Genomic DNA, 13,971 nt, shown 5'->3' with positions numbered 1-13,971 from the left:
TTATGTTAAAGAGCCATGTTCTAAGCACAGCTGGTCACTCCAGAGTGTGCATTCATAGCCTTTAGAGCAGCACCCTTGTGGTTGAAAACACCGCCTTCCTTCAGCCTCCCATCACATACTGCAGGCAAGACAGGTGCCAATAGCATACTAGGGTGTATGTTGTCATGGCTTCTTGGTACAGTGAGGTCATGTTTTATCTCTTCATCTAATTTCACAGGAAATAAAGTGTGGCAATGAGGATAGAACATTGCTTAGTTCCTCTTCAAAGTTAGTGAATTTAACTACTCATTAGCTTCAAACTGCAAATGTCCATCAAAATATCAAGGGATATCTGAGCATAGTTTCATACTAGGGTGACCAGATGTCCCTATTTTATAGAGACAGTCCCGATATTTGAGGCTTTTTCTTCCATAGGCACCCCCACCCCCCCGTCCCGATTTTTCACACTTGCTGTCTGGTCACCCTATTTCATATTGAAACAAGCCACTAATGATGATTGATAAAGTGTGTGCGTGTGTGTGTGTTAAATAAAAGACAGACAGAAGGTATTCAAGAGAATAGATCAGCTATACCAGGGGTTCTCAAACTTGGGATTGTGACCCCTCAGGGGGTCGTGAGCTGTCAGCCTCCACCCCAAACCCAGCTTTGCCTCCAGCATTTATAATAGAGTTAAATAAATATTAAAAAGTGTTTTTAATTTATAAGAGGGGGTTGCACCCAGAGGCTTGCTGTGTGAAAGGGGTCACCACAACAAAAGTTTGAGAACCACTGAGCTATACACTAAGATATAGAGCTGGCCAAAAAATGTTATGTATGTTTCATGAAAAATATCTGAACAAAATTAAAACTTTTCATTTTGTAATGAACATTTTTTATTAGTTTCATCAAAAAATCCAGGGAATAATTTAGAATGAAACAAGCATTTTTCATTTTGTTTGAAAATACTCATGGGTTCTTTCAATTAACCAAATTTTTTTTTCAAAATTTAAAAAATTCACTTTTCCTCCCTTTTTCCTCTCCCACCCTTTATTTCTGTGGGGAAAAGAGGAGAAGGGGGCAGTATAATGGAATGAAATGAAAATTTTTATTTAAATCAAACTTTTTCAATTCATTGTGCTGAAAAATAAAAAATAGTCAAGGGGAACACAGTTTTGCTAAAAATGTTCATTTCCTTTGACAAGCCATTTTTTGTATTAAAAAAGTTATGATTAAAACATTTTGACCAGTTCTACTGAGGTATCTTCTGATCCACAGCATCAAACAATGGAAGCAAACATTTATACCAGACTGTAAAGCATTCTGAGGACTACATTTAATTACACTCATTGACCCTGAGTTTTGGATACTAATTTTTCACAAGAAACCTATTTTCATACATCCAAAATGTCATCTTTGGATGCTGTATATAAGAATTTTAAAAATGCTGAGTAATTAAGAAAATAGATTATCACTCAAAGACTTACTCTGATTTCATCTTCTAAATAACAGGAGATACATTCCCTCAGAGGGAATTTGTAGATTTGTTTTTATGCATTACTTCCTCTCCTTCACAATGCAGTCAGCTACCTCACAACAGTTGGGTAACGAGGAAAGCATTTGCTCTGGCTGATAGGCACCATGTACCTTCATAATAAGTTGTTATAACATGTATCTCTGAAGGAACTATCACTGGGCATCTAAAAGATCTGGGCAGTCTGAGCTGTCAGTGAAACTTAATATTCTCTACTCCACTCCACTCACCGGTCTTGTGCTGGAGTAACTCCACTGACTTCAACAGAGATAAACCAGCATAAAAGTGATGTAATGGAGTAAAGAATCAGGGCCAAGGATCCCAACCTATGATTTTTATTTCAGCTAACAAAGTAACAAACCAGAGACACTATGTCAATATTCACTGCACAATTTTCAAGGATGAACAAACACTTCCAGCATGAACCTTAGTCTTGCAGATATTATAAACTGACACTAAAGGAGCAATTTTCTTTTTATCAGTTGTTTACAAATATTTAATTTATTCTTAAGTTATTGCAAGAAGCAACTCTTTTAAATACATTTTCTGGTTTACTCTATATAACTTTCAGATTGTCATGCAAAACTGGCCTGGGTTTTGTTTGAGAAATTGCCAGTGGCAGAGGGTTAGTTCAAACAGTGCTTAATTTTTCCTGCTAGTGTAAAAATATTCAGGCCACTGAGAATTTTTCCTGCTAGTGTAAAAATATTCAGGCCACTCTTTAAAAACTAAGAAATAAATGTTTGTTTCTAAAAGTTTTCCTTTTCATGTTTTTTACACTAGGCACCTGTCATCGATACTTATTGTTTGTGTTGCTGTACTTCCTAGAGACCCTATGGTGCTAGGTGCTGCATAGATGAGGATTTGTGTGTTTGTTTTTAAGGCATTCCCTGACCCACAGAGCTGACGGTCTGGGAACATGTCTGTACTGAAGATATTTATGCTGATGTCTATACACTGATGAAAACCACTGGTGTTGATGCTCTGCACCAGTGTGAAACTGGACTTCACAACAAGTGCAACTGACCTTGGTTTCAAAGTGCAATATATTACAGTGACCTCAGACAATGCATAAATGGCAAGTTATTAATTTAAAGGGTGTGTCAAATGTTCTTGTCTGCAAGTTATTCATAGCAGTTCATGCAATGTCCTGAATACGTCCCCTTTAAAATCCTGTTGTGCCCTGGTTATTGGGCACTAAAGCTCCGTAAATCAAGACACTGACTCAACAGTCAAGACGTAAACTTTGAGCATGTTTGCACTGTATGGGTTACATCCTCAGCTGGTATAAATCATAACTCCAATGATGTCAGTGGAGCTACACTGATTTACCCCAACTGAGGATCTGGCTTTTTGAGCAGTCACACATTGCTGACTATAGTACTGGCCCAGCATACTGTAAAAACCTCGGCTAGGCCCCAGGGGGCAGTCCTAGGTTTCCCTAAGCCGTGGCCAGGATGCAATCAGGAGAAGTTATCTCCAGGCTACTAGAGTTAACTGTTGTGTTTACTACCATAAACTTCTCATCATGGAGTCTTTCTGCTCACTTCAGTCTGCCTCCCTTTATTATCATGGCTGCTAATCTAATTGGTTTTACCATTATAGAGGTTTTGAGTGACTGCACAGTGTTTAATTTTAAAGCAGTTCATGAAACGAAGCATCTCTCAGCAAGATGAACTATTATGGACCTCTGAAGTTGGGCAAAAATATTAGGTGTTATGATGTTTGTTTCTTCCTGGTATGACATTCAACAGTATTTCACTCTGTCACAGCTTGCTGGTCAAAACTTTTTTTTGATTACCAGATCACAGAAACTATTAATGTGATTTTTATAAATTAAAGCGCATTACTATTGCAAATAAACATGGTAGTAAGTGAAGGATGCTTATAATTAGTAGTAACGTAAAGTCATGTAAGTTAATTCAGTTTTTCCCCCATATTGTACCTTACTGAGAGAGAATATAAGTCGTTCCTTTCATTACTCTTCCTTAAGAGATAGCTTCCATCACATCCATTGGAAAGAAGAAGAGCCTCTGCTGCATGGCGGGTGAGATTATCGTGGTACCACCTAACGAGATATAAAGGTTAAAGCTTCATTCAATTTTGGTTGACATGTAGTGAGTTGTGAAGCAGCAATAACTCCATAGTTGGGGCTGCAACCAGCTCTCTCTTATAATCCTGAATATTCGCACATGCACGCTCTCTCTCGCACACATACATGCACACATTTAGCAGGACAACTCCTTTTGGCCTGGAAATTTTGAAGAGGAGTCTCTTTTTGGGAAGTTTGAAAGAAACTGGCTCAGTAAAAAATTAACACAATTCTGACTTGGGGGCGGGGGGGAGGAGGGGCATGGAAACCAGCTATTTTGTTCAGTTATATCTCAAAAATGGGATGGTTTTAAATATCCAAACTTCTCCTTCATCTAGATCGTCCAAGGAACTAGTTCAGACTTTATTTGAAAACCCCAAATATTATGATTATAAAGCCGCTTGTTTCCTTCCTTTGAATGATGCAGGGGGTAGCAAATTGTGGCATATTATGGGAAAAATTCCAAGTTCTCTCAACTTAGTCTCCTGATACTACTGCAAACTGGGCCTCCAGACACTGTAGTGAACAGCAGCATTGTGCGGGATAGACTCAAAGCAAGGCAGGGTAGGAGCTTGTGAGCACCCTGGTTTCTGCAGCACGCTTCCTTCAAATCTAGGTCCATTTCTGATTGGAAATTCACCCACGAGTTACTGCTGTTTTCACCAGTAGTTACAGTCTCTCCAGGACTGTGAACTTCCACCATCAGAAAGGGGGATTGTAGTGATGTGTCGCTTTAAGCCACTATACCATAACTGAACCATTCCAATGCTTCTTGTGCAACATGGTCCTTAAGCTTAACTACCTCTTCACCTCTCAGATCAAGGGGTACGCATCAATCTATAAAAAGCAATCATATCTCCTCTCAGCCTTCTCTTTGCTAGGCTAAACAAGCCAAGTCTACTCTCATAAAAGCAATGCTTGTACTCTAAAGGCATCAATAAGCATTCAGAACTGGACAGTGAAAACACAGGTGGTGAGACGTGCAGCCTGACTGGATTTATTTACATTAACAAGGGGTTAAGGCTGGATACACAAATACAATGCAAATAGTATATAAAGTCACAAGCCAATCTGCCACCTGTTCTGCTCCACTGGTGTTCACAACATTGGGAGCCTGATGTGATGAGCTGCTAGAATTTTAAGCACTATGTCATACAGTTCTGCTCAGTATCTTGTTCACTTAAAAAGCTCAGTGGCAGCTGCTCTATGCTGGGACTCCTAATATCAATCTGGTGGGGCTGAACCAGTGGTAGCAACTACATTTTTCCTCCAGGGCCATAGAGGAATAAAGGAAGTGTGGAGCCAGACAATATTTAATGCATTTGATTATGTAAATCACAGTTTTATATTAGATACATTATGAAAAACAGCCTTTCAGCATGGATATTAAGGAGGGAAGATCCTCCAGTGGAAAAGCTAATAATTGTATTCTCCTGGAATAACAGTATTGTGTGTCTCTTGCTCTTTTGACTCAGGTAATGCTGAAGATTATTTAAACTGAAAGGGAACCACAAATGACACTCTATTATATTTTTTCAGTTTGTGCACTTTATGCATTTGACAGCACTTTGTGTTTAGAAACTAAGTGAAAAGACCCTTTCAGATATCAATAGGCAAGCAGAAAAACCCATTTAAAAAAATAAGGTAGACTGTTTAAAAGGTGCTCTCTCAGAAAATGAATTTTAATTAAAAAAAAACAATTCAGGTTGACAATGTCCCTCTAAATACTTCTTCACAGCTCATTGGCTGTTGTAGTTTCTACAAAAATCAGAGTTTAGTTTTCTATAATTTTTTCTTCCTTTCGTCCTGCAAGAGACATTGATTTAGGTGGAAGAAATTTCTTTACCCTTTTCAAGCTCTGTCTACTATTTTCTAAAACTGTATTTCCTGAAATGTTTTTTCTCTGGTATACTTCCTCTTTTGGGCAAATGTCTCATGCAGTACATACTATTGTAACCAAAAAAATAATGGTGTTAAGAAAAACCCTGTATATTAACATATCATCTCAGCAACAAAGTTCATCCATATCACTAAACAAACTGCAGACGAATAGATCTGTCTTGAGTAGAATCGTCAGTGGAGGAAATATAACTTTTTGCAGTAGAGGGAAAGTGAGTGAAATTATTCTGTCATTTAAAAATGTTAAGTAGTCCCTTATAGCCAGGACTCCGTCCTGCAAAGTTCTGAGCGCTATTTGTGGGATGTAGGTTACCTGGCTTAATTTCTAGAGGAAGGTAACATAGAATAGAGTAAATCAGAATTAAAAAGGGCATTGAATAAATGGGAAGATCTCACAGAAATTGTCCTGGTATAACTTAAGGGTAGACTGGATACCAGAAAGGGCACAGACCACACTGGCCAGACTACCAAACCTTGTTAAAGGTCCTGTCCCTATATAAAAAGTCTAAAAATTAGTGGGAGAGGAGAGAATACAATATCTGGCAGTCACGTGGTCGACTGGGCCCTGTAAGAAGGAACTGGTCCAGACCACCTGTGCCTCATTAACAGTTTCACATAGCATCTGATAGAGAACAGCTAATCTCTATAAACATAGCGAAACAGAGAGAGGAAGCTGTGACAGGGACTCTAGGGTGGCAGTGAGCAGGAGCTCCCTGCAGAAGACTCTTGACCAGTGAGGGGGGACTGGAAGCACCAAGCAAGACAGAAGCCTGCGATTTGGGAAGAATTTCCAACAGCAGATTCCAGGGGAGAAGAAAAGAACTCCCCAGCTTGGAAGGTCTGGGAGTGGTCTGCTAAAAGCAGGGTATTGTGTTGAACTTTGTAGAATCTGAGTTTTGTTCTGAACTATGATAATAAACCCAGACCCTAAGGAGAGGTGTCGAAGAGAGAGAAGTCTGTTTGTGGACTTTATTGAGGATCCCTGGTGAGAGGGAATGAAGCAAGGTGCTGCAGAGCCACCCTCGCCACAAGGGGGCCCTCAGGTGGTAGTCAGTCCATATACCCTGGCAAGTGAAACTGTACTCCTGCTAATAAATAAATTACTAGTGCTACTGTGCGTGTCTTAAGAGACAATTGTGATTTAGAGGACATGCTAGGAATGAACTGAGTTAGCATTTTGTTTTGACCTAAGGAAATCTGAGAATAGCAGGGCTCTTGTTCTTATTTTTCCTTTCTTTGGTCTGTGTGTGTGTGTGTGTGTGTGTGTGTGTGTGTGTGTGTGTGTGTGTGTGTGTGTGTGTGTGTGTGTATGAAAAGTTATTAGGACAAATTCTGCTCTCTGCTACACCAACAATGCATATAGTTTGAATTTAGACCAATGTAACTGAAAGCAGAAGTTGGACCACAGCATTTCCTGGCATTCATGATACAGCAGTCACTAAACTGACACATGGTAACAGTGTGTCCCCCTCTTCTCCTCATTCATCATTGCAATTCAGTATTTAAATGGACACTTCCTATGAAGTTTTAATGATCATTTAAGATTGCTGCTTGAAGCCCATTTAAGAAGCAAAGGCCAGTTAGTCTGTATATCTATCTCCTTATTAAAAAAGACTTCACAATTTTAAGCTCTGTGGAAGACAAGACCCCAATGAAACCTAATGCAGATAGAAACTTAACACTACCAAGATTGTTTGGGTTTAATATCTGCTCAGAGAACCACCTACACAATATGCAGTAAAACATAATGCACATTTAAAGATCAAAGCATCATCCTGTAAAACACCTGTTAGCCAAAATGGGCTTTGTAACCAAGCCCCAGAATAACTAACAGTCAAAAGTCAGATTTGTGTTGTTCCAAAACCATGGTGATGAGCCCAGTACAAACAAATAGCCAGTTCTAGGGCTGGAAGAAAGGGCAACATGTTTTTTAAAAAAATTTCATATAAAATGTTATCTTACTTCATTCTGTGATCAAGAAACAATGGTTTTCCCCCTAAAATTTCCAGAAAATATTTATTTTCATATTGAAGGCATGTTAAACTTGAAGTTGTTCATGTACACTATTGTTCCTTCAAACGAAATGAGACATTTCAGAAGGCCTATTTTTAAATCTCAGAAGTATTTTGAATAAAAAAGCCATTTTCATTTTCAAATACAGTTTCTTTTCAAGAACAAAAATTAAAATAGTTTTGATGAAACGGGACCTTTTTAAAAAATTCAAAATTAAATGGGGTTTCTAGTTTTTGTTCAAAATGTTCTCACACCTTTGATTGGATGTATTTTAGCTTTTAGGTTGAGGGGTTATTTTGGGAAATGTTTTTATGCCAAGAAAGCCCCCACACAAACAAAAATCCCTGAAATCCTGGTCAGCTCATAAAGTATAAATGGATGTGGCCATATCAATTAGCTGTTGCTACCAAAGCAACTGTGTCAAACTTAGTAGAATTACTTTCTTTCTTCTTTTGCTCTCTGACACAATTAAAGGTCTCAGTAATCTGGACATTTTTATTATTGACTGATCCTTTTATAATAATAATCCTTTTATTATTGACTCAAAATCTGTTTTCTTTGACCTACTGCATATATTTAGGGACAACCTTTTTATTTTATTTTGGTTAAAGCCTGCAGACAAATCAAATATTTTCGTGCAAATATCACCAGGAAAGTCTGTAAATGGCCATTTATGCATATAAATAGATGGTTTGCTCTCAGTCATAGTAATGGTTTTCCTCAAGTCAGCAGTGTGGATGTTCAAAAGGTCAGAATTCATCTCAGTACAAATCTGCTATGAAATGTACTTGACGAACAAGTTTTTAATTACACTTGGCATTGCTGCTAGTGCAGGTCATCTGTTTGCAACGGGAGTTCATGTATGACACGAGCCATGGGGCTGTCCCCCTGTAAAAGGGTTAAACATCAGTTTCCGACCTGCACTAGCCTCAGTTTAACAATCTGTAGAAATATTTTAATGTTAAATATATAACTAAGACATATTAAATACATTGACACTCTACATTTTTATATTGTTCTTATATTCTTATATTGTTCTACTGCATTACTGCCTAGGAGTCTCCCTTATCCCATTGTGGTCGGCACTGTGCAGACACAGTCAATGATAGCTGTTGGTACAGTATTGAAATACGATCCAGACATCTTTTTACTGGCTCTCACAGTGAACGCCTCTACTTCTGCACAATTTTAACCACACACAAAGCTCATTAAAGCAGCCTAGATTAACCCGAGGAGCCACCCAGAGCCTTATTTATCGACAATACTAGGGTATGGCTACATTTGGAATTTCAAAGCGCTGTGTGAGTGTAGTCAGAGCGGCAGCGCTGGGAGAGAGCTCTCCCAGCGCTGCATGTAAACCACATCCCTTACGGGTGTAGCTGCCCTGATTACACTGACACTTTACAGCGCTGTATCTTGCAGCGCTCAGGGGGGTGTTTTTTCACACCCCAGTTGCAGTGCTGTAAAGTGTGAGTGTAGCCAAGGCCTCACGGGTGTAGCGTGCAGCGCTGGAAGCCGCGCTCCCAGCGCTGCTGCCCTGATTACACTGACGCTTTACAGCGCTGTATCTTGCAGCGCTCAGGAGGGTGTTTTTTCACACCCCAGTTGCAGCGCTGTAAAGTGTGAGTGTAGCCAAGCCCCAAATAACTGGCAGCTCGATTTGTACATCTTCAGGAAAACCCCATTTGAAAATAAACTGTTAACCAACCCCCTTACATTTGACTGAAGAAAAGCAGTATAAAATAGTCATGGTTATGTATAACTGGGTTCAAAAAAGAAGTAGATAAGTTCATGAAGGATAAGTCTATCAATGGCTATTAGTCAAGATGGGAAGGGATGGAACCCCATGCTTTCTGTGTCCTAAACCTATGACTTTTAGAAGCTGGGACTGGGTTTCAGGGGATGGCTCACTCTATAATTTCCCTGTTCTGTTTACTCCCTCTGAAGCAGCTTGGACAGGATACTGGGTTAGATAGATCACTGATGACCCAGTATATCCATTCTTATGTGAATAAACAATCCATTCTAAACATGTTTGAATACTACAGTACACTTGTTATTCACACATTGACGATAAATAAAACTTCTGGGTGTGAATATAGCACATCCAGCTAGGAGACCTGGTTCAAAAGAACTTTACACTGGGTAGTCAACTTTATCTCTGGTTTCATTCGATGTGATGCCTGAAGCAGACAGCTGTTTGGATTAGGGAATCCCATCCAGCTCAGTGGCTTCTTAGGGTATGTCTACATCTGCAATTTTGCAGCGCAGGTTGTTACAGCTGTGTTAGTACAGCTGTATAGGGCCAGCGCTGCAGAGTGGCCACACTTACAGCAACCAGCGCTGCAAGTGATGTTAGATGTGGCCACGCTGCAGCGCTGTTGGGAGTGGTGCATTGTGGGCGGCTATCCCACAGTGAATCAGACGATGATATTGAATTGCCTCACTGTGAAGACAGTACATTGCTTGTGGCAGTAACAGACGTGCTCAGCTCCCTGGACCGGCGCGTTTGGGCTCAGGAAACCAGCACTCAGTGGTGGGATCAAATCGTCCTGCAATCCTGGGATGACGAGCAGTGGCTGCAGAACTTTCGGATGAGAAAAGCCACTTTCATGGCACTGTGTGCTGAGCTCGCCCCTACCCTGCGGCGCAGGGACACGAGATTTAGAGCTGCCCTGCCTGTGGAGAAATGGGTGGCTATTGCAATCTGGAAGCTGGCAACTCCAGACTGCTTCAGATCGGTGGCGAACCAGTTTGGAGTGGGGAAGTCTACCGTTGGAATGGTGCTGATGCAAGTTTGCAGGGCCATTAATCGCACCCTGTTAAGAAGAACCGTGTGTCTTGGGAACGTGCAGGACATTGTAGATGGCTTTGCAGAAATGGGGTTCCCTAACTGTGGAAGGGCAATAGATGGGACTCATATTCTTATTCTGTCACCACCCCACCTGGCATCAGAGTATGTTAATCGCAAGGGTTATTTCTCCGTGGTTCTGCAAACGCTTGTGGATCACCGTGGGCGTTTCATTGACATTTACTCAGGATGGCCTGGAAAGGTGCACGATGCACACATATTTCGGAACAGTGCCCTGTTCAGGAGGCTGAGGGCCGGGACTTTTTTCCCAGACTGCAAGATCACAGTAGGGGACGTGGAAATGCCCACTGTGATCCTTGGAGACCCCGCTTACCCCTTAATGCCATGGCTCATGAAACCATATACAGGGAAGCTTGACAGGAGCAAGGACCGGTTCAACTATAGGCTGAGCCGGTGCAGAATGACTGTGGAGTGTGCTTTTGGCCGTTTGAAAGCTCGCTGGAGGTGTCTTTATGGGAAGCTAGATTTGATGGAAAGCAGCATCACCGCTGTTATATCCGCGTGCTGCACCCTCAATAATATTTGTGAAGGGAAGGGTGAAAGATTCAGTGAGGAATGGACCTCCGAGGTTAGACGCCTGGAGAATGAGTTTGCTCAGCCAGAGAGCAGGGCTAATAGGGAGGCCCAGGAAAGGGCTTCAAGGATTAGGGATGCTTTAAGGGAACAATTTGATGCTGAGAGCCAGCAGTAATGTTTGATGCATTTGATGTGCTTTGCTCTACCTCATTGTGTATTATTTACCACTTCCAGCAGCAATAAAACGTAGTGAAAGAAATAGAAAAAAAAAAACTTTATTCAACATACAGTACAAAACATGCAAGGGGGTAGGGGTGGTTGACAGTACATTTACACGTTTTACTATGTCCTATTTTGATCAATATTCACTGTCTGTTGCACTTCAGTATTACTATGCTGCAGAATGATGGGGGTGGAGTGAACAGGGTAAGAATTATAGTTATCAGGGCTAGTAGGTGATCTTATAGGTGCTGGGGGCAGCTGGGGATAATAAGGAACTGGCTGCTGGAGAAAGCTGTTTTGTGAATATACAGGGTGACAAGGAAGAGGGCTGTGGGTTAGCACGGTACATATTTGTCTGCATGGCTACAAGAGACTCGAAAGACTCAGTTTGGCGAGACAGGAGGCTTATCATCTGCTTTGTTGTTTTTTTGGCAGACGATTCCTTTCTCCTGCTTTCTGTTTGCCTACACAATTCCTTTCTCCTGCTTTCTGTTTGCCTCCATTCATGTACAGTCTTTCTCCACTCCTGTACACTGCTTCTCCATTCCTCTGTCTTCCTACTTTCCCTGTTGTAGTGGCTCAGAACAGACTTGATCAATTCCTCGTTTGATTTCCTAGGATTGCGTCTCAAGTTCTGCAACCTACGTGAGGGCAATGATACAGCTGCAGTAGTCAAGGTTCCTAGAAAACAGAGAGATAGAAACATGTAATACACAGAGGCATCATTGTTTATTATCAAATTTTGAAGGACTTTTGAGACTTTAGGTAGCATCCTTCTCACATACCTCACATAACACAGAGAGGGCAAGCAAGCTAAGTCATGGTGAGCAATGGGGTGAGTGTTTTTAGCAAAAATTACCCCTTGGGAGTGGGAATTGACCACTGGGTCGCTGGGGTTTATCAGCAGTGGGTACAGGGGGTAGCTGGTGTCCTGAAGAAGGGACAGTAGTGAACAGGAAGGTGGTGAGCTAGGTGCTTGGGGGGTTGGGGTTTTTTTTGGTCCGCTTTCAACCCATCCTGATACTGAGGGGGGGGGTGTGGAAACGCGGTGCTGGATGCCTGCACACCGCGTGGCTGCCTCCGTGCTGGGAGGGTGGCTGGGGAACACGGCAGCACACCGCGGGGCTGGATGCCTGCTTGGGGGAGGGGGGACACCAGAGCAAACCGCGGGGAAGGATACCTGCTTGGAGGGGGATTCGGGGGACACCAGAGCAAACCGCGGGGCTGGATACCTGCTTGGAGGGTGGCTGGGGAACACAGCAGCACACCGCGGGGCTGGATGCCTGCTTGTGGGGGTGGCTGGGGAACACGGCAGCACACCGCGGGGCTGGATGCCTGCTTGTGGGGGGGGGGAACCAGAGCAAACCGCGGGGAAGGATACCTGCTTGGAGGGGGGTTCGGGGGACACCAGAGCAAACCACGGGACTGGATACCTGCTTGGAGGGTGGCTGGGGAACACGGCAGCACACCGCGGGGCTGGATGCCTGCTTGGAGGGTGGCTGGGGAACACGGCAGCACACCGCGGGGCTGGATGCCTGCTTGGAGGGTGGCTGGGGAACACGGCAGCACACCGCGGGGCTGGATGCCTGCTTGGAGGGGGGGGGGAACCAGAGCAAACCGCAGGGAAGGATACCTGCTTGGAGAGCGGGTTCGGGGGACACCAGAGCAAACCGCGGGGAAGGATACCTGCTTGTAGGGGGAGTGGGGAACACGGCAGCACACCGCGGGGCTGGATGCCTGCTTGGAGGGGGGGTGGGGAACACGGCAGCACACCGCGGGGCTGGATGCCTGCTTGGAGGGGGGGTGGGGAACACCAGAGCAAACCGCGGGGCTGGATGCCTGCTTGGAGGGGGGGTGGGGAACACCAGAGCAAACCGCGGGGAAGGATACCTGCTTGGAGAGGTGGTTCGGGGGACACCATAGCAAACCGCGGGGAAGGATACCTGCTTAGAGGGTGGCTGGGGAACACGGCAGCACACTGCGGGGCTGGATGCCTGCTTGGAGGGGGGGTGAGGAACACGGCAGCATACCGCGGGGCTGAATGCCTGCTTGGAGGGGGGGTGGGGAACACCAGAGCAAACCGCGGGGAAGGATACCTGCTTGGAGAGGGGGTTCAGGGGACACCAGAGCAAACCGCGGGGCTGGATGCCTGCTTGGAGGGTGGCTGGGGAACACGGCAGCACACCGCGGGGCTGGATGCCTGCTTGGAGGGGGGGTGGGGAACACGGCAGCACACCGCGGGGCTGGATGCCTGCTTGGAGGGGGGGTGGGGAACACCAGAGCAAACCGCGGGGCTGGATGCCTGCTTGGAGGGGGGGTGGGGAACACCAGAGCAAACCGCGGGGAAGGATACCTGCTTGGAGAGGTGGTTCGGGGGACACCATAGCAAACCGCGGGGAAGGATACCTGCTTAGAGGGTGGCTGGGGAACACGGCAGCACACTGCGGGGCTGGATGCCTGCTTGGACGGGGGGTGAGGAACACGGCAGCATACCGCGGGGCTGAATGCCTGCTTGGAGGGGGGGTGGGGAACACCAGAGCAAACCGCGGGGAAGGATACCTGCTTGGAGAGGGGGTTCAGGGGACACCAGAGCAAACCGCGGGGCTGGATGCCTGCTTGGAGGGTGGCTGGGGAACACGGCAGCACACCGCGGGGCTGGATGCCTGCTTGGAGGGGGGGTGGGGAACACGGCAGCACACCGCGGGGCTGGATGCCTGCTTGGAGGGGGGGTGGGGAACACCAGAGCACACCGCGTGGCTGCCTCCGTGCTGGGAGAGTGGCTAGTAAACAGGGCAGCAAACCGCGGGGCTGGATGCCTGCTTGTAGGGGGGGTGAGGAACACGGCAG

General features: G+C 44.4%; 1 protein-coding gene across 1 annotated transcript in view; it reads right to left on the bottom strand.

Moving 5' to 3' along the window:
* DAPP1 (dual adaptor of phosphotyrosine and 3-phosphoinositides 1) overlaps positions 1-13,971 on the bottom strand; it is a 59,093-nt gene that overhangs the window by 22,891 nt on the left and 22,231 nt on the right. Inside the window, exon 2 of the mRNA XM_030564435.1 lies at positions 3,456-3,578. Coding sequence (XP_030420295.1) covers positions 3,456-3,578 — 123 coding nt within the window. The remainder of the gene's footprint in view (positions 1-3,455; positions 3,579-13,971) is intronic.

Source organism: Gopherus evgoodei, chromosome 5, assembly GCF_007399415.2.
Source record: "Gopherus evgoodei ecotype Sinaloan lineage chromosome 5, rGopEvg1_v1.p, whole genome shotgun sequence".
Lineage (NCBI taxonomy): Eukaryota > Metazoa > Chordata > Testudines > Testudinidae > Gopherus > Gopherus evgoodei.
This window is presented reverse-complemented; position numbering and strand designations above follow the sequence as displayed.